We start from the raw sequence: 20,000 nt of genomic DNA on the forward strand, positions 1-20,000 counted from the left end.
CTCCCTAAACTGGCCTCCTAAAGCCCAGATACGATTTAAATAATTATAAAACTTGTTTTAAAAAACTCTCATCTGTAGCATCCCTCAAACTACACAGAGAGAATTATGTTTTTTTTTATATACATTTATATATTTATTTAGAGTAAAACACTATGTAGACAGAGGGTCTGGATGGGGACTCTTATTTTGAAATGTTTTTTACACAGAAGAGACTTCGTCAAAGGCGTATTTGAAACCTTTTGTGTATATATTGTATATGTCTATGCTTAATACAGTGTACTACACTTATTTTTTTATATGTCTAAATCGTATAAACAGGCCAGAAATGTGTTTCGAGTGTTTTTGAGTAGGAGTCCTGTACATTGCGGAGTGGGTGTGGATGGGGACTCTTATTCTGAAGTGTCTGGAGGCGGCAGTCTGATAGCGGAAGTTCGTGCTCTAAGTGCTGCAGTTCAGGCGGATCCCGTCGGTGTCTGATCTCAAACTTTGTGTCAAACCCGAAAAACACCCGGAATCAGGTAAGTGACCAACCGAGCCGTCAAATACACTCGATAAAAACCCAGACACGAAAATACAGCCGTTACTGAGGCCCGAGACAGTTTAACATCGCAGGCCTGTGTGTGTGTGTGTGTGTGTGTGTGTGTGTGTGTGTGTGTGTGTGTGTGTGTGTGTGTGTGTGTGTGTGTGTGTGTGTGTGTGTGTGTGTGTGTGTGTGTGTGTGTGTTATTTGTGTTGTCTGTCTGTGTTTTGTGTGTAATGTGTGTGTTTATACGACATTGTGGGGACTAAATGTCCCCACAAGGATAGTAAAACCTGAGATCACCTACATTGTTGGGTCCAGCCAGCGTGTCATGTGTCCCTAACACACACACGCATCACAACCACACGTGTGTGTGTTATATATATAGGTGTGTGTGTGTGTGTGTGTGTGTGTGTGTGTGTGTGTGTGTGTGTGTATGACATTGAGGGGACCAAATGTCCCCACAAGGATAGTAAAACCTGAGATCACCTACATTATGGGGTCCAGCCAGCGGTCCCCTCAAGGGAATTGGTTTATTAAACATACTAAACAATGTTTTTTTGAAAATGTTTCTCTGAGGTTTGGGGATAGAAATTATGGTTTGGTTTGTATAAAATCCATAAAATGCATGGAAGTATATGGAGAGTCCCCACAATGATATAAAAACGAGTGTGTGTGTGTTTCAGGTGATATGGGTGATAAGGAGTTGATGTGGGCTCTGAAGAACGGGGATCTGGATGAGGTGAAGACTCTATTAGTGAAGGTGAGACACATTCATAAATGAGTACAAACACGCCTGAAGGTTCGTGTTCATTTATAGACCCCCATAAACACTACTGATGGTTTCAGATGGTAATAATGCGGTATTTGATAGAAACCATGATGCTGTATGATTTCCATGTTCATATGTGATTTACATGGTACGGCAGGTTGTTTCAAAGTTACTGACATGGTACCCGCCGATATTTGCATTTGAACTGATGTTGCATTACATGTTAAATATATATAAAGAAACAGCGTGTTCACAACAAAGGTTGAGCGATTAATCAGTGCCGATATTTGCATTTGAACTATTGTTATCGGGAAAAATCTATGACAATAGAAGAACCTCTATTTAGGATGTTACATTACATGTTGAATGTCTGTAAGGAAACAGTGTATTCAGAATAGATGTTGAGCGATATATCGGTTTTACCGATTAATCGGTGCCGATATTTGCATTTGAACTATTGTTATCGGGAAAAATCTTTGATAGATGAACCTCTATTTAGGATGTTGCATTACATGTTAAATATATATAAAGAAACAGCGTGTTCACAACAAAGGTTGAGCGATATATCGGTTTTACCGATTAATCGGTGCCGATATTTGCATTTGAACTATTGTTATCGGGAAAAATCTATGACAATAGATGAACCTCTATTTAGGATGTTACATTACATGTTGAATGTCTGTTAGGAAACAGTGTATTCAGAATAGAGGTTGAGCGATATATCGGTTTTACCGATTAATCAGTGCCGATATTTGCATTTGAACTATTGTTATCGGGAAAAATCTATGATAGATGAACCTCTATTTAGGATGTTACATTACATGTTGAATGTCTGTTAGGAAACAGTGTATTCAGAATAGATGTTGAGCGATATATCGGTTTTACCGATTAATCAGTGCCGATATTTACATTTGAACTATTGTTATCGGGAAAAATCTATGACAATAGATGAACCTCTATTTAGGATGTTGCATTACATGTTAAATATATATAAAGAAACAGCGTGTTCACAATAAAGGTTGAGCGATATATCGGTTTTACCGATTAATCTGTGCTTATAGTTGCATTTGAACTATTGTTATCGGGTCAAATCAACATCCTTAATGCAACATCCTAAATAGAGTTTCATCTATCGTCATATATTTTTCCCGATAACAATAGTTCAAATGCAACTATTTGAGTCTCTCTCATTGTTATGTGCTCATTTACAAGTGCTTTTTACAGAACTGCCGGTTCTCTTAAAGAGACAGTACCAGTTTTCAGCACATGTTATACAAATGGCTGTGAATGGTACAAATGATGCTAATTAAAAAAGTATAATCTATGCAATATATGGAATACATGGATAAGCTTCTTAAAGTACCTTATTGTATAATTAACAGCATTAACTGGCAGAGAATTTCTTTCGAACGCAAGCAAAATGGGCGCTGAAATATCGCAGTCTAATCGAACTGGGTAATCTGTATTAATACCCAGCCCAAGTAATAATGCAGTACCATCATGTATTTATCCAAGTACCATGGTATTACCATCTGATGCCACCACTGTATCATGATAGCACCACAGTTCTTTAAACTAAGTACTTTTAATGGACAGATCAGACTCTAGAAACATTTATTGTGTTTGTGAAGGTTAAAGTCTTTTGTGTTGGGTTAAAGGTCTTTTATAGAGCTCAGCTAAAGACACACACACACACACACACTGGGTTGTAGTTCATCTGTTTAGTGTGTATCTTGTCACAATATCACACCACTTCCTTGTGTAATTATACACACAGAAACGAGTTGCATATATGCATAGGAATGGATGTACACGAGGTGTGTGTCAGTGTTGAATAATTGCATGAGTTCTGCTTTCTGTCTGTGGTTCAGAGAGACAGCGAGAGAGACCGAAAAAAAGAGTGTGCGTGTGTGTGTGTGTGTGTGTGTGTGTGTGGTGATATGTGGATGTGGGCAGGAGGCCACAGCCTGTTTGAGCTCCAGCACCTGTATGGGAAGTGTGTTTGGCGCTCAAAGTTTCAGTCTGTAGATGTCATGATGATAAAGGTTATTTACTTTGCAACCCCTGAAGCAGATATTAGACTTGAGTCAATAAAACAAGTCAAAAGTCATGCAGAAGAATCGAGGTTTAGTTATAAAATGCTTGATCATGTTTTATCAGCTGTCTGATCGTTGAAGCTGTTCACATGCAATAATTATAAACATCATGTTATTTTTACACCAGCGGTTTGACCGAGTTCACGCATAGAAGCGTCATGATGGTTTGTTGTGGGTGAATCTAACAAGAACATGTTCAGGTCACATTTCAACCCCCCAAAAAACTATTTTTAGGGCCATTTAAAGAGACAGTTCACCCAAAAATGAAAATACTCCCATCATTTATTCAGCCTCATGCCATCCCAGATGTGTTTGACTTTCTTTCATCTGCAGAACACTAAGATTTATAGAAGAATATCTCCGCTCTTTAGGTCCATTCAATACAAGTGAATGGTGACCAGACATTTGAAGCATATAAAGACAGCATAAAAGTAATCCATACGACTCCAGTGGTTTAATCCATGTCTTCAGAAGTGATATGATAGGTATGGATGAGAAACACAACAATTATTAAGTCTATTTTTACTATAAATCTTCACTTTAACTTTTACTTTAAGATGTGAAAGTGAAGCTAATCAGGCACCACATGTGACTGTCATGTGTAAAATTGAAAGTGGAGATTTGGAGTAAAAAGAGGACTTAAATGTTGATCTGTTTCTGGAAAGACAATGCAACTTCTCTGTCTTCAACCACAAACACCTTTCTTAAAGAGACAGTACCAATTTAGCGCTTGTCAAGCATATCGATGTAAGTTGCACAAGTGCATAGATACAAACATGTTACAAAATGTAGTAAGTGTAATTAATGTGTAAATACATGAATATTTAAAAGGCACAATCATACATTGTGAAATATTTTAACATCAGAACCCTGAAAATTGTTTGTGCTGCATCTATATAAAAAATATTTATATATATATTTTTTTTGCATAGTAGTTTTGGTATAGTAGAACTTAATTATTATCGTTAATTAATATTGAGTCTATGGCAGCCGATAGAAAGGTTTGAGGGAAAGTTATGAAATTTGGCACACCGATACTGGACAGTCTGATCTGTTACCACAGCAAATGTGGCGTCTCTACCTCAAACCCTCTAGCGCCACCAACGGCCCAAAGTTTGCTCTCACGTTTATGTTAATAACTTTTGAACTGTGAGTCCTAGAAATGAAATTCTAGACGATTCGATTACAACCCTATGATGTCATTTCCCGCCATTTCCTGCCATTTTTAAATTTCGGAATAAATACTTTTTCAAACTCGTCCTAGGCCGCTTGTCTGATTTGCACGAAAATTGACGTGCATCATCTAGAGGCATGCACGACAAAACATAATTCACAGAATTTTGATAAACCGTACCGTTTCAACGGTACTTCAAATGGCATTTCAACGAATTTGGCGGAGAACGCGTAAAATTGAACTTGAGGCTGTATCTCTGCAACTTTTTGGGGGGATTGGGATGAAACTTGGTACGTGTCATCACAGTTAGGCCCTGAGGTTACCTGCTGAGTTTTGATGCACTGCCCCCTACTGGTCACGAGATATGAAAAATGCATAAATTGTCATAAAATCATCAAATTGGTCTCATTAGATTCAGTGTGGTATAGCGAGTCCAACGATATTAAAAATTCTATGTCGGCCATTTTGTAATTGGTAATAAAAGCTGTATTTTACGAACGACTTGGCGTATCGTTACGAAACTCGGTATGTGTATTTGGCACCATGCTTCGATGGGACTCAAAAAGTTTAGAAACAGCGCCACCTTGTGGTCAAAGATTATAATGCTATTTATAAAAATGCTAATAGCTATTGACTCCTTTCACCTACTGTCATGAGACTGGTCTTGATAGATTCTGTGGTTCATGCCGAGAACAATGATACCAATTATGTCATGATCGAGCAAATTTTCGGTCCGCCATTTTTAAATGTTTTGAAGAGCGACTTTTTCGAACTCCTCCTAGACTGTTTGTCCGATTTGCGAATTGTGATAAACCGTAACATTTTCGATTGGCGTTTCAACGAATTTGACGTAGAATGCGCAAAATTGTACTTGAGGCTGTATGTCTGTAACGCTTTGAGGGATTTGGACGAAACTTGGTACGTGTCATCACCATTAGGCCCTGAGGTTGCCTGCATCATTTTGGCACACTGCCCCCTACTGGTCAGGAGATAGAGAAATGGCTATTTTGGCTTCTAACTCTTTAACGCTTTCCTGCATAACCATCATGCCCTGAGCTGGGTTTTTTTATGATTGAAAGTTTACTTTTTCTAACTCCTCATACACTTTTGATCGGACTCTAACCAAAAACATGTCACAAAGCTTCTTTTGCTGCTCGTGGTGCAGATAATTGGCTTGACCCCCGGTATTGCTGCTTACAGATATATTTATTATTATTATTATTATTATTATTATTATATTTTAAAAATAATGATAATAATAATGAGAAATTAATTTAATCTAAATGAATGGATAACAGACTGACTTATTAGCGTGCTCATTAATATAATGTGATATAATGCTGTGTTTGTGTTTTGTGCAGGCTGAGGATGTGAACCGGACTCTGGAGGGAGGCAGGAAGCCTCTTCATTATGCTGTAGACTGCGGTCAGGCTGAGATACTGGAGTTTCTGCTGTCTAAAGGAGCCGATGTCAATGTAACTGTCCTTCTGCTGTTATATACCAGCACACACACACCTCAGATCAGCTCTGTGTGTAGATTAATATCTAAATGTTTAACACGTTGAGTCACAAGAGTAGATATTAGTCCTGCATGGCTGCTGTCATTAAAAACCATCAGCCCGAAAACACAATTTGACTGTAATATGAGCTCAGTTGATCCGTTAGTATATTAACTTAATTGAAACACCCTTTCAGCTGGTGAACGTTGTTTGAAGGCCTGTTCAAACCAAGAGCAAAATACTATGTGAAGTGAATGGCAGAAATGTATTTTATATGTAGAACACAAGAAACGATTAAATGCCTGTTTCAGTACTATGACGATTAATTGTCTTTTGGGGCTTTTGCAATTAATTGTAATATTAATTGTCATATTTCTTAAGGTGCATGTGTGCTTCATACACATTAAGAAGTAATTTTTACATATTTAACTTGTATATAATTTAACATAAAGGCTTTAAATATCAAAGTATTTCTAAATCCTTAAAATATGTTTCTTCTTTTGTTCAATTTTTGATTTGGATTTTAATTTTTTTGGATCCATGTAATTTTACATTTAGTAATGTTATATTATATTTTTTTATAAAAAATTAAATGTAATTTATTTTATTTAGATAATTTAGAACTTGTATATTTTAAATAATTTTTTATATATAAAAAATATATATTTTTTTATATAATAATTTTATTTGGATAATTTAGAACTTGTATATTTTAAATAAATTTTTTATATATAAACAAATATATAATATTTTTAATATAATAATTTTATTTGGATAATTTAGAACTCAGTATATTTTATATTAAAATTTTTTATAAAAAATAAAATATATTTTTTTATATAATTATTTTATTTGGATAATTAAGAACTTGTATATTTTATATTATAATTTTTTTTTATACAATTATTATGTTTGGATAATTTAGAACTCACATATTTTATATTATATATTTTTGATAAAAAATTTAATATAATAATTTTTAATATATATTTTTTATTTATAGTTTAGAAATCATATATTTTATATTATATTTTTTATTAAAAAAAAAATTTGTTTTAGATATATTTATGATATTATATTAAATAATGTAATAATCTCACTTTTGCACATTATTTTATGCTCTTTGATTAAACCCACAAGCCCTTATTAAGATTATCATGAAGCAAAACCAGCTTTCGTTTCATCATTCTATCATCATCACAGGCAGCATATAAGTAATCCATAGTTGTGGATGTAAAACAGATCAATATTTAAGTACTTTTTTACTATAAATCTCCACTTTCACTTTTTTGTGCATATCGCCGCCTACTGATTGGGCTCGTCAAAGCAGGACTTAAATATTGAACTGTTTCTCACCCACACCTATCATATTGCTTCAGAAGACATGGATTAAACCACTGGTGTCTTATGATTACTTTTATGCTGCCTTTATGTGCTTTCTGAAGATTCAAAGTTTTGGTCACCATTCACTTGCATTGTAAGGACCTACAGAGCTGACCTACTCTTCTATGAATCTTCACGTGTGTTCTGCAGAAGAAAGAAAGTCACACACATCTGGGATGACATGAGGGTGAATAAACAATGACGGAATTTTCATTTTTGGGTGTACTGTCCCTTTAAAACCGTGTGTTTGAATCCGCTATGGAACATTTCCCATTACACGATCATTTAAAGTGATGTCGGAGCGCTTTGCGTTCACTAGTTCACTTTATTTGCATGTTTGTATTTTCGCGGGAGTTTCGGCACGCACGTCAGAGCACTTGAGAAGCGTTCACGCGCTCTTCCGGACCAGAGCTCAGTGGTGCTCGGAGTGCAACTGAATACACACTGTTGATGGCGTTTATGTGTTAGACACAAGCAGAAGCCATACATCAACACTGTCCAGAAGCGTCGCCGATTTACGGCTCAGTTTTACTTTAATAGTGGCACTTGCGAAGACAAATGTAATAATTTAGCTTGTATGAAAATATTTAGCTTTTGGGTTTATTCGCCCTTTATCGTTCATCTGTGTCCCATCATCAGCGCTCGGTGTGTTCTCTCGGGGGAGACTGACACTGATTACCCTGCAAAATGAGAAATCTTGTGAGATAAGAGACTTCTGAAGCTGTCTGATAAACGCAGCGTGCGCCTTCCTCTCTAATTCATGTAGTGCTTCAGAGAACGGTGCTGAGAGGTGTTTTTTCACCGTCATTGCACCGACGTGTCCTTGTGTTGAAGGCGTGTGATTTGTGATACATACGTTAAAATATTTTGGACAGACTTGACTGAAATGTTACTTATGATCTTTGTTTTGCAGGCTCCTGATAAACACGGCATCACTCCGCTGCTGTCCGCTACTTATGAGGGTCATGTGGCGTGCGTTAAGATTCTTCTAGAAAAGGTATTGGCACGTTTGCACACACTCCATTCAGTAAGCTGTGTTTGTGCATGCACGTGTGTGTTTTAGCGGTATGCACAATAGCTAATATCTCAATATGAGTCATTTTAAATCACTAATGGTATATATCATGAAATAGGAGGGGGGGGTTGTTAAAAATGATGCATGATAGAGCTTTCGATTTAGCACATTACTTTAGTGTGATTATTTCGATGAAAAGTAGTTAATCATGCACCTAAGCCGTACGTAACTTCCATAATAAGGAATGTTTCTGCAATCGGACCAAGTAGAGCTTGTTGCACCACCTTGATGTTGCAGCAGGGGGCAGTCAGCGCGACTCCAGCTGTACATGCAACACGCCTCGACAAACCAACGAGATCCGGCAGAACAGCCGTCCACAAACAGATGCACCTTTGCCCTCAAAGACCGCTGGACCGAGCACAACAGAACGCGGGAATCTCGATTCGGGTTTTGGATTGCCTTTAACTCAATCGGACGATATTCCGACTTTTTTCGTTATCGCATCGGCCAATACGTTTTCCCGTTTGGCCGATTTGTTTCTTGAGGGCGCTGAGAATCTCCAGTTTGCATGTGAAGCGTCTGAGACATGTAAACAACCAGTCACGGTTCGCTTCCTTACGTGCCATCGTGTTACTATGATAACAGTCCGGTGTGCAACACGGTGTCATTTAAACTTTCCTTATATCTGTCGCGGGACAGCCGCGTTCGAGCTCATAATGTCGGTTTCATTCTCCCTCTCTCTCCTCAACAGCTCCCTGTAACTTTTAACTGTCTTGTCTAATGATAAAAAGGCAAGTAGTATAATTTATGCTATTAATTGAGATTATTTCGATAGTGGTGGTGGTGTAGTGGGCTAAAGCACAGAACTGGTAATGAGAAGGTTGCTGGTTCGATCCCCACTGTCACCACCATAACTCCAGGTTGCTCCGGGGGGATTGTCCCTGTAATAAGTGCACTGTAAGTCACTTTGGATAAAAGCATCTGCCAAATGCGTAAAAATTTAAATGTAAAGGATAAATTAATCGGCACATCATGTAATTAATTTGATTCAATCTTTGATTGTTTCTTCTTTTTTTTTAATTGTTTCAATTGTTTGTTGGGTTCAACACAAGTTAAGCTCATTTAAAAGCATTTTGTAGCATAATGTTGATTTCCTCAAACTGAAATAGCAATATTAAGAATTTTTGACTTGTTCCTCCTTTATTTAAAACAACAAATGCAAATAAAAAAAGCGCAAAAAAGCGCAAATGTGTGTTCCAGTGAGACACTCACAATGCAAGTCAATGGGGTTTAATCTGTAAACATGAAAACACTGTTTCAGAAGTAAAGACACAAGACGTAAACAATATGCGTATTAACATGATTTTACCCTGATAAAATCGTACTCATCTGTGTAATGTTATATCCAATTTTACAATTTTGTTGCCATGACGATGAAACCCTGTAATCCCAGTATGGTCTATAACTTGACACAGAAAAGGTTAATAAGTTATTTTATCAGAGTAAAATCATGTTAACACACACACATTGTTTATGTCTTGTGTGTATACTTCTGAAACAGTGTTTTAATGTTTAAGGATTAAACCCCATTGACTTGCATTGGAAGTGCATCACGGCAACTTGTGATTATCAGCATTAAGCCACAAGTGCTGCCGATTGAGCTCAACTTGTATTGAACCCGGAACATTCCTATAACTGTCTAATGTATCATTAACTAACTAACTAGAGTAATTCCTGTTTTTGGGTCCAGTGAATGAAGTGCTCTGCACATGAAAGGAACTTTGTCTTATTTAACTATTTCCTCTTTTTATGTTGAACTTGACGGACACACACCAAAAGATACGATTGCTCATAAATGAACGGTCAAAATCTGTTGCAATTAGTACCGTTGCAGTATATGCAGTCGTTTGTATTGTGGAGCGTTGAGAGGTGACAGAGAGGGCTTTTTGTTTGTGTGTTTAAAAGCGTGTTGTGCTGAATAAAGGCTGTAAACGGTGGCATCAGCGAGGTCATACAGGGTTATATAATGGGGGGCGGGCATTACTGCCCCTCTGCACAGCACTGCACATTCTGTACTGCGAGATCCCCTGAGATTTAACACACACACACACACACACTGAGGATGTCCCTCAAGAGCCCCGTCTCACTGCTAACTCCAAGGGGTTCGTCACATACTGGTGGCATGTTGAACACACACACACACACACACACACACACACACACACACACACACACAGTGGTTCTGGGGCCGTTGGGCAGCTCTGATGTTTTGCTAGTGACCGATCAGACTGCCGTGGCTGTAAAGGTGGACTTCCGAAATGTGAAATATTCCTGATAATTTGCAACTTAACATAATGACAATATTGAAGGGCAAGAGTTTTAGTTTAGGCTTTAGAATAGGGCTGAAACGATTAGTCGACGTTATCAACTACGTCGACAATAAAAAATCGTCTACAAAAACGTTCGTTGTCGAATAGTCATTTGGTGTCATTTAACGTAACATGAGATGACATTCATCTTTAAAGATGAGAGCAGCACTGCAGGTCGTGCTTGATCGAGGAGAGGCAGAAAACACAGATCACAGTCCAGATGCTCTAAACTTTCCAAACAGCTTCAGCTGATGTAGATCGCAAAGTTTGAGGGAATTATAATGCAAAAATACTAAATAAGTAAATTCAGAAGCACTCTTGCGGAGCGGAGCCGTAGCTCTTTAAAGGAAACACCCGGCGTTACATCTTTAATGCAATTATATTTAATGCGTTACAGCTTTAATGTGGTTATATTTAATGCGTTACATCTTTAATGCAATTATGTTTCATGCGTTACATCTTTAATGCGGTTATATTTAATGCATTACAGCTTCAATGCGGTTATATTTAATGCGTTACATCTGTAATGAGGTTATATTTAATGCGTTACAGCTTTAATGCGGTTATATTTAATGCGTTACAGCTTTAATGCGGTTATATTTCATGCGGTTATATTTCATGCGTTACAGCTTTAATGCGGTTATATTTAATGCGTTACATTTTTAATGCGGTTATATTTAATGCGTTACAGCTTTAATGCGGTTATATTTAATGCGTTCCATCTTTAATGCGGTTATATATAATGCGTTACAGCTTTGATGCGGTTATATTTAATGCGTTCCATCTTTAATGCGGTTATATTTAATGCGTTACATCTTTAATGCGGTTATATTTAATGCGTTACAGCTTCAATGCGGTTATATTTAATGCGTTACATCTGTAATGAGGTTATATTTAATGCGTTACAGCTTTAATGCGGTTATATTTAATGCGTTACAGCTTTAATGCGGTTATATTTAATGCGTTACAGCTTTAATGCGGTTATATTTCATGCGGTTATATTTCATGCGTCACAGCTTTAATGCGGTTATATTTAATGCGTTACATCTTTAATGCGGTTATATTTAATGCGTTACAGCTTTAATGCGGTTATATTTTATGCGTTCCATCTTTAATGCGGTTATATATAATGCGTTACAGCTTTGATGCGGTTATATTTAATGCGTTACAGCTTTAATGCGGTTATATTTAATGCGTTCCATCTTTAATGCGGTTATATTTAATGCGTTCCATCTTTAATGCGGTTATATTTAATGCGTTCCAGCTTTAATGCGGTTATATTTCATGCGTTACAGCTTTGATGAGGTTATATTTAATGCGTTACATCTTTGATGCGGTTATATTTAATGCGTTACAGCTTTAATGCGGTTATATTTAATGCGTTACATCTTTAATGCGGTTATGTTTCATGCATTACAGCTTTAATGCGGTTATATTTCATGCGTTACATCTGTAATGCGGTTATATTTAATGCATTACATCTTTAATGCGGATATATTTCATGCGTCATCTTTAATACGGTTATATTTAATGCGTTACAGCTTTAATGCGGTTATATTTAATGCGTTACATCTTTAATGCGGTTATGTTTCATGCATTACAGCTTTAATGCGGTTATATTTCATGCGTTACATCTGTAATGCGGTTATATTTAATGCATTACATCTTTAATGCGGATATATTTCATGCGTTACATCTTTAATACGGTTATATTTAATGCGTTACATCTGTAATGCGGTTATATTTAATGCGTTACATCTTTAATGCGGATATATTTCATGCGTTACATCTTTAATACGGTTATATATAATGCGTTACAGCTTTGATGCGGTTATATTTAATGCGTTACATCTTTAATGCGGATATATTTCATGCGTTACATCTTTAATGCGGTTATATTTAATGCGTTACATCTTTAATGCAGTTATATTTCATGTGTTCCATCTTCAGGGCTTAAAGTATTCCAGCACCCTGCCGGATCTCCGGCGTGAAGCCGTGAGGGAAAAAAATAAAATAATATTTGGGAACCTGCGCATGCGGTTTAATATTTTCTAGTCAATTTATTTCACCTACCAATCATATGAGAGTACTGGGGCAGTGGTGGCTCAGTGGTTGAGGCTCAGGGTTACTGGCCAGAATGTCGGGGGTTCAAGCCCCAGCACCACCAAGATGCCACTGTTGGGCCCTTGAGCAAGGCACTTAACTCCAGGTTGCTCCGGGGGATTGTCCCTGTAATAAGTGCACTGTAAGTCGCTTTGGATAAAAGCGTCTGCCAAATGCATAAATGTAAATGTAAATGAGAGGAACGCAGCTCTAACTATCGTTACAAGCCTATCAGAAGCAGAGAAGGGCGGGTCCTGGCAACACAGTATGATTGACACCCATACGTCAATCTCACATTAGCGTTGTCGGTGAAATGGAGCGCAAGTTTTTGAAGCCTGGGGATGATGTCCTAGCAATAGATAAAGGACTCAAAAATAAATGGCGCTGGGCGTGGATTGAAGAAAGTACTGCCTTTTGGCAGTTGGTGCCAGAAACTGAGAGAGCCCGATTTGCTCGAGGAAGCTACTGTATGCCAGCAGCGGTAAGAAAGTGCTTGCTCGTCATGATTTAGACTCCGGTCATAGAGCCGCTGCCCGTGCACTCAAACTTACCACGACGTTGCCGGAGCAACTGTTACAGCTGACACACCGTTGTCTATGACTGACCGTGTCTGCGATTTAAAAATACGTGCAGAACATGATTTGTCATTCAAAATTTCGCAGCCACTGGTCACCCTGTGTAGAAAACTAGCTGAAGACAAAAAAGCGTTAACTAGCCTGTCGGTTTCAAATCAACATGCGAGTTACATGAACACTCCATCTTCTGGTCCAAATGTCTTAAAAAGAACGAGTTTGCAGGACTTTGCTTACAACCCGGAAAAAAAGAAAAAATAAGTGATAATGGCCTTGATTTTCACTTCTAACCTTCAGTTTAGCAGTTCAGTTCTTTAGCACTTTGAGCACTTGTTATTTAAGCACTTGTTATTGTTCAGAAGAAAACACTTTATTTGGCATATTGCTTTTAAATAAATGGTGCAAAGCATAATCATTGAAGAGAAGTGAATCTGTCCATCTCAGTCTCAGTTTACCAGTTTTTTTAAGCACTTTAAGCTCTTGTTACTGTATTTTTGTTATTATCATCAATATTTGAAGATAAGTCTGTCTGTGCAGTTCCTCCCCCCCACCCCATCAAAAAAGTTCAGGCTCAGGATTTTTTTTCACTTTAACCCCTGCATCTTTAATGCGGTTATATTTCATGTGTTCCATCTTTAATGCGGTTATATTTAATGCGTTACATCTTTAATGCAATTATATTTCATGCGTTACATCTTTAATGCGTTACATCTTTAATGCGTTACATCTTTAATGCATTACATCTTTAATGCATTACATCTTTAATGTGGTTATATTTCATGTGTTGCATCTTTAATGCGTTACATCTTTAATGCGGTTATCTTTAATGCATTAAAGCTTTAATGCGTTACATCTTTAATGTGGTTATATTTCATGTGTTACATCTTTAATGTGGTTATATTTAATGCGTTACATCTTTAATGCGTTACACCTTTAATGCGGTTATCTTTAATGCGTTACATCTTTAATGCGGTTATATTTCATGCGTTACATCTTTAATGCGTTACATCTTTAATGCGGTTATATTTAATGCGTTACATTTTTAATGCGTTACATTTTTAATGTGTTACATTTTTAATGCGTTACATCTTTAATGTGTTACATCTTTAATGTGGTTATCTTTAATGCGTTACATCTTTAATGCGGTTATATTTCATGCGTTACATCTTTAATGCGTTACATCTTTAATGCGTTACAGCTTTAATGCGTTACAGCTTTAATACGGTTATATTTCATGCGTTACATCTTTAATGCGGTTATATTTCATGTTACATCTTTAATGCGTTACATCTTTAATGCGTTACAGCTTTAATGCGTTACAGCTTTAATACGGTTATATTTCATGCGTTACATCTTTAATGCGGTTATATTTCATGCGTTACATCTTTAATGCGTTACATCTTTAATGCGTTACAGCTTTAATGCGTTACAGCTTTAATACGGTTATATTTCATGCGTTACAGCTTTAATGCAGTTATATTTCATGCGTTTCATCTGTAATGCGGTTATATTGAATGCGTTACATCTTTAATGCGGTTATATTTCATGCGTTACATCTTTAATCCGGTTATATTTCATGCGTTACATCTTTAATGCTTTACAGCTTTAATGCGGTTATATTTCATGCGTTACATCTTTAATGCGTTACATCTTTAATGCGGTTATATTTCATGCGTTACATCTTTAATGTGTTACATCTTTAATGCGGTTATATTTCATGCATTACATCTTTAATGCGGTTATATTGAATGCGTTACATCTTTAATCCGGTTATATTGAATGCTTTACAGCTTTAATGCGGTTATATTTCATGCGTTTCATCTGTAATGCGGTTATATTGAATGCGTTACATCTTTAATGCGGTTATATTGAATGCGTTACATCTGTAATGCAGTTCTATTTCATGCGTTACATCTGTAATGCGGTTATATTTAATGCGTTACAGCTTTAATGCGGTTATATTTAATGCGTTACATCTTTAATGCGGTTATCTTTAATGCGTTACATCTTAAATGCGGTTATATTTCATGCGTTACATCTTTAATGTGTTACAGCTTTAATTCGTTACAACTTTAATGCGTTACAGCTTTAATACGGTTATATTTCATGCGTTACATCTTTAATGCGGTTATATTTCATGTGTTACATCTTTAATGTGTTACAGCTTTAATGCGTTACAACTTTAATGCGTTACAGCTTTAATACGGTTATATTTCATGCGTTACATCTTTAATCCGGTTATATTTCATGCGTTACATCTTTAATGCTTTACAGCTTTAATGCGGTTATATTTAATGCGTTACATCTTTAATGCGTTACATCTTTAATGCGTTACATCTTTAATGCGTTACATCTTTAATGCGGTTATATTTCATGCGTTACATCTTTAATGCGGTTATCTTTAATGTGTTACATCTTTAATGCGGTTATATTTCATGCGTTACATCTTTAATCCGGTTATATTGAATGCGTTACAGCTTTAATGCAGTTATATTTCATGCGTTTCATCTGTAATGCGGTTATATTGAATGCGTTACATCTTTAATGCGGTTATATTGAATGCGTTACATCTGTAATGCGGTTATATTTAATGCGTTACAGCTTTAATGCGGTTATATTTCATGCGTTAAATCTTTAATTTGGTTATATTTAATGCGTTAAGGCTCTCCTAAGCAACCAAATTGGCCCGCTTGGCCAACAAGAGCAGATTGTGTGTGTGTGTGTGTGTGTGTGTGTGTGTGTGTGTGTGTGTGTGTGTGTGTGTGATGCCCGCTGGCATTTTCAGAACTCTGGGCGGAGTGAACACTAAAAATCAATTCTTCTTAAAACATCTGTTGGACTGTCGATGTGGTCTGTTCTCAGGTGAAGCTCACTGCTGTCAAACGCGTGAGCCTGAGAGCAGGTCATGAACGCCCGCAGGACAAAACAACAGAGGGGGCTTCAGATTGAGCACTTTTATTGCGTTTCGAATGGAGCCAATGTCTACAAACAATACTAGCTGAAACTGACCTGTGTGTAAAGGGGAATAATTCAGTCGGCATCCACCGTAACGATCAATACACTGTATTGATCCATATAGAGGATGCGGTGTAAAATATTTCTGGCCCGGTCGATTACCCCCCTGTATGCATCAGACCCTCAGTGTTACTCAATAATGGCTTAATGAGCTCTTACTGGTCAGCTGACAGCACTGGGGGCGTGTCATCAGTACTGTGAAGGGTAATCTAATGTTGAATAGCATTGGCCATTAGTAATGGTGTTATAAGGATTTGTTCTCCTGGGCTATTTGGATCGATTACGTTTAGATTAAAAAGAGTCATTCAAGATCCTTAAAGGGGTAGTTCACCCAAGATAAATTCAGTCATTGTTTACTCACCCCTGTGTTGGTATAACCCAATATGACTGACTTTCTTTTTCTGAACACAAAGGGAGAAATTGTAAAATATGTTGTGCTCTGTGATGTCATAAAATGGCAGTTTATGGTGACCATGTCTTCAAGCTTCAAAAGAACGCATTAGTATAATTCAGACGTCTAATTAATTATTCATGAGACTCATGATTGTTATGAAAACATACGATGAGGATTGGTGAGAAACAAACCGAAACTATTGAGACTCGTGAGACCGCATGAGAGCCATAGTTCACGCAGCCTGTTGGCGAAAAGGGCCGTTTAAGCGTAAACACGTTTTGTTTATCTAGAAAACAGGTCCTCCACTGTGATACTAAATAACAGAACACCGCTGCACACAAACCAGAGAATCTGAAGAGTTTGTAGAATCGATGCATTTCTATGCCCAGCCTTATTTTTTATATTTTTAACCGGAATGTTCAGTCAAACGTAGATGGAGTTGGCAGGAATGTCTGTCGCCTGTTCTCCATTCTGAACCTCCGTCTGGAGAGAGCGATACCTACGTGTTTCTCTCTGTTTAAGTACTTGTTAAAAAAATAAGGCTGGGCATAGAAATGCATCTATTCTTGGATGACAAACTCTTCAGACATATTTTGTTAGTTCGGTTCTCTGGTTTGTGTGCAGCTGTGTTCTGTTCTTTAGTATCACTGTGGTGGACCTGTTTTTTTTTTTAGAAACAAAACGCGTTTTCGCATGAACGCCCCTTTTCGCCATTGTGAACTACAGATGACGTGCAGAGGACAGCAATGTGTTCGTCAACCGTTTCACTAAATAATACATTCAATTATTATCACAATTTCTCCCTTTTGTATTCAGAAAAAGAAAGTCATATTGGGTTATACCAACACAGGGGGGAGTAAACAATGACTGAATTTACATTTTTGGGTGAACTACCCCTTTAACAGTTCCATTTGCGATTCTTTTAGTTCTTTTGAAGAAGAAATAAATGCAAAGTGAGACATGACAAAATTAACTAAAAAGATGCGGCTGAGGGGGGGTTGCTCAGTGGTAAAGGCGCTGACTACCACCCCTGGGTGGTTCGCTAGTGACTCCAGCCAGGTTTCCTAGGCAACCAAATTGGCCCAGTTGCTAGGGAGGGTAGAGTCACATGGGGTAACCTCCTCGTGGTCGCTATAATGTGGTTCGTTCTCGGTGGGGTGTGTGGTGAGTTATGCGTGGATGCCGTGGTCGACACCTCCACACGCGCTACGTCTCCGTGGCAACGCATTCAAAGGTATGAAGAAGTATATTTAAAGGGATGATACCGGCAGATATCCTGTAATAAGTTCATTTCTAACTGGGTAAAAGCAGTTTGTTTCGGGTTTGCTGAGATCTTGTCTCACTGTGTGTGTTTCTCCAGGGCGCGGATAAGGAACGGAAAGGTCCTGATGGTCTGAGCGCGTTCGAGGCGGCCGAGAGCGATGCCATCAAAGAGCTACTGAAGTGAGTCACGCTGGCGGCAGCAGAGAGGGTCCAACCGCAGCCACTGGATCAACACACACACACACTCTGTGTCCGCCCGCGGGCAGCATTCAACTCTAGGTTTCCTTTTGTTTTTGTTTAGTTTTTCTCCATGATCTTTTTTTATTTTGGGAGGTGGGTGGCTCTCTAGTTTATGGGAATCAGCCATTGGTTGATGGACCTGTCACTCATGTCATGCCTCCGTATGGACCAATGGGAAAGCGCTCCGACTACGCCTGTATAACACCACTAAACACTTTAGAGTTCAGACTACAGCGTAAAGACTCAAAAGTACAAACGATGATGTGTGCATTTATTTTTCGGACTGTAAGGCCACAAAAAGACGTGATTGTAATTTTTAAAATGAATGGTTGTATTCTGCGCTCCAATCCTCCTTATTTTCTCATTCACAACAACGGCATTCCCACAGTCCTCATATTAGAACAAAATAATGACTCGCTGGCCTGAACGTTTGCTTTTGTGCCCCTGCTGTTAATAAAGATGAATTCTCAGCTGCTGTGTGCTTGTGTTAAACCATTGAGCCAGATGAGTGGATGTCTCTCTCTCTCTCTCTCTCTCTATAGAGGAGGACATGTCTCTCTCTCTATATCAGGACATGTCTTAATCTCTCTCTCTCTCTCTCTCGAGGTGGACATGTCTTACTTCTCTCTCTCTCTCTCTCAAGGTGGACATGTCTTACTCCTCTCTCTCTCTCTATAGAGGAGGACATGTCTCTCTCTCTATATCAGGACATGTCTTTCTCTCTCTCTCAAGGTGGACATGTCTTACTCCTCTGTCTCTCTCCCTCTCTATAGAGGTGGACATGTCTTACTCCTCTCTCTCTCTCTCTCTCTCCTCCTCTCTCTCTCTCGAGGTGGACATGTCTTACTCCTCTCTCTCTCTCTCTCAAGGTGGACATGTCTTACTCCTCTGTCTCTCTCCCTCTCTCTATAGAGGTGGACATGTCTTACTCCTCTGTCTCTCTCCTCTCTCTATAGAGGTGGACATGTCTTACTCCTCTCTCTCTCTCTCTCTCTCTCCTCTCTCTCTCCCGAGGTGGACATGTCTTACTCCTCTCTCTCTCTCTCAAGGTGGACATGTCTTACTCCTCTGTCTCTCTCCCTCTCTCTATAGAGGTGGACATGTCTTACTCCTCTGTCTCTCTCCCTCTCTCTATAGAGGTGGACATGTCTTACTCCTCTCTCTCTCTCTCTCTCTCTCTCTGTCCTCCTCTCTCTCGAGGTGGACATGTCTCTCTCTCTCTCTCTCAAGGTGGACATGTCTTACCTCTGTCTCTCCTCTCTCTATAGAGGTGGACATGTCTTACTCTCTCTCTCTCTCTCTCTCTCTCTCTCTCTCTCCTCCTCTCTCTCGAGGTGGACATGTCTTACTCCTCTCTCTCTCTCTATAGAGGTGGACATGTCTTAATCCTTGCTCTCTCTCTCTCAAGGTGGACATGTCTTACTCCTCTGTCTCTCTCCCTCTCTCTATAGAGGTGGACATGTCTCTCTCTAGATCAGGACATGTCTTACTCTCTCTCTATAGAGGTGGACATGTCTTTCTCTCTCTCTCTCTCTCTCTGCATGATGGTATTTCAGCTTTTCAATACAGCCTTGAAATGCACCTT

At 38.1% G+C, this 20,000-nt stretch overlaps 1 protein-coding gene across 8 annotated transcripts in view; it reads left to right on the forward strand.

Annotated features, from left to right (window-relative positions):
* Window positions 1-359: 359 nt before the first annotated feature.
* LOC127639053 (myotrophin-like) overlaps window positions 360-20,000 on the forward strand; it is a 19,729-nt gene continuing 88 nt past the window's right edge. Inside the window, exons 1-8 of one of the 8 annotated variants that reach the window (XM_052120882.1) lie at window positions 360-518; window positions 1,207-1,283; window positions 5,924-6,037; window positions 8,358-8,441; window positions 18,273-19,147; window positions 19,285-19,329; window positions 19,465-19,554; window positions 19,824-20,000. The exon at window positions 19,824-20,000 is cut by the window's right edge and continues 88 nt beyond it. In XM_052120882.1, the coding sequence (XP_051976842.1) occupies window positions 1,212-1,283; window positions 5,924-6,037; window positions 8,358-8,441; window positions 18,273-18,359 (357 nt within the window). In that variant the 5' untranslated portion in view covers window positions 360-518; window positions 1,207-1,211 and the 3' untranslated portion in view covers window positions 18,360-19,147; window positions 19,285-19,329; window positions 19,465-19,554; window positions 19,824-20,000. Of the gene's footprint in view, window positions 519-1,206; window positions 1,284-5,923; window positions 6,038-8,357; window positions 8,442-18,272; window positions 19,330-19,464; window positions 19,555-19,685 lie in introns of all 8 variants that reach the window. The other 7 variants (XM_052120888.1, XM_052120880.1, XM_052120885.1 and 4 more) reach the window with 7 other exon arrangements.

Source organism: Xyrauchen texanus, chromosome 47, assembly GCF_025860055.1.
Source record: "Xyrauchen texanus isolate HMW12.3.18 chromosome 47, RBS_HiC_50CHRs, whole genome shotgun sequence".
Classification (NCBI taxonomy): Eukaryota; Metazoa; Chordata; class Actinopteri; order Cypriniformes; family Catostomidae; genus Xyrauchen; species Xyrauchen texanus.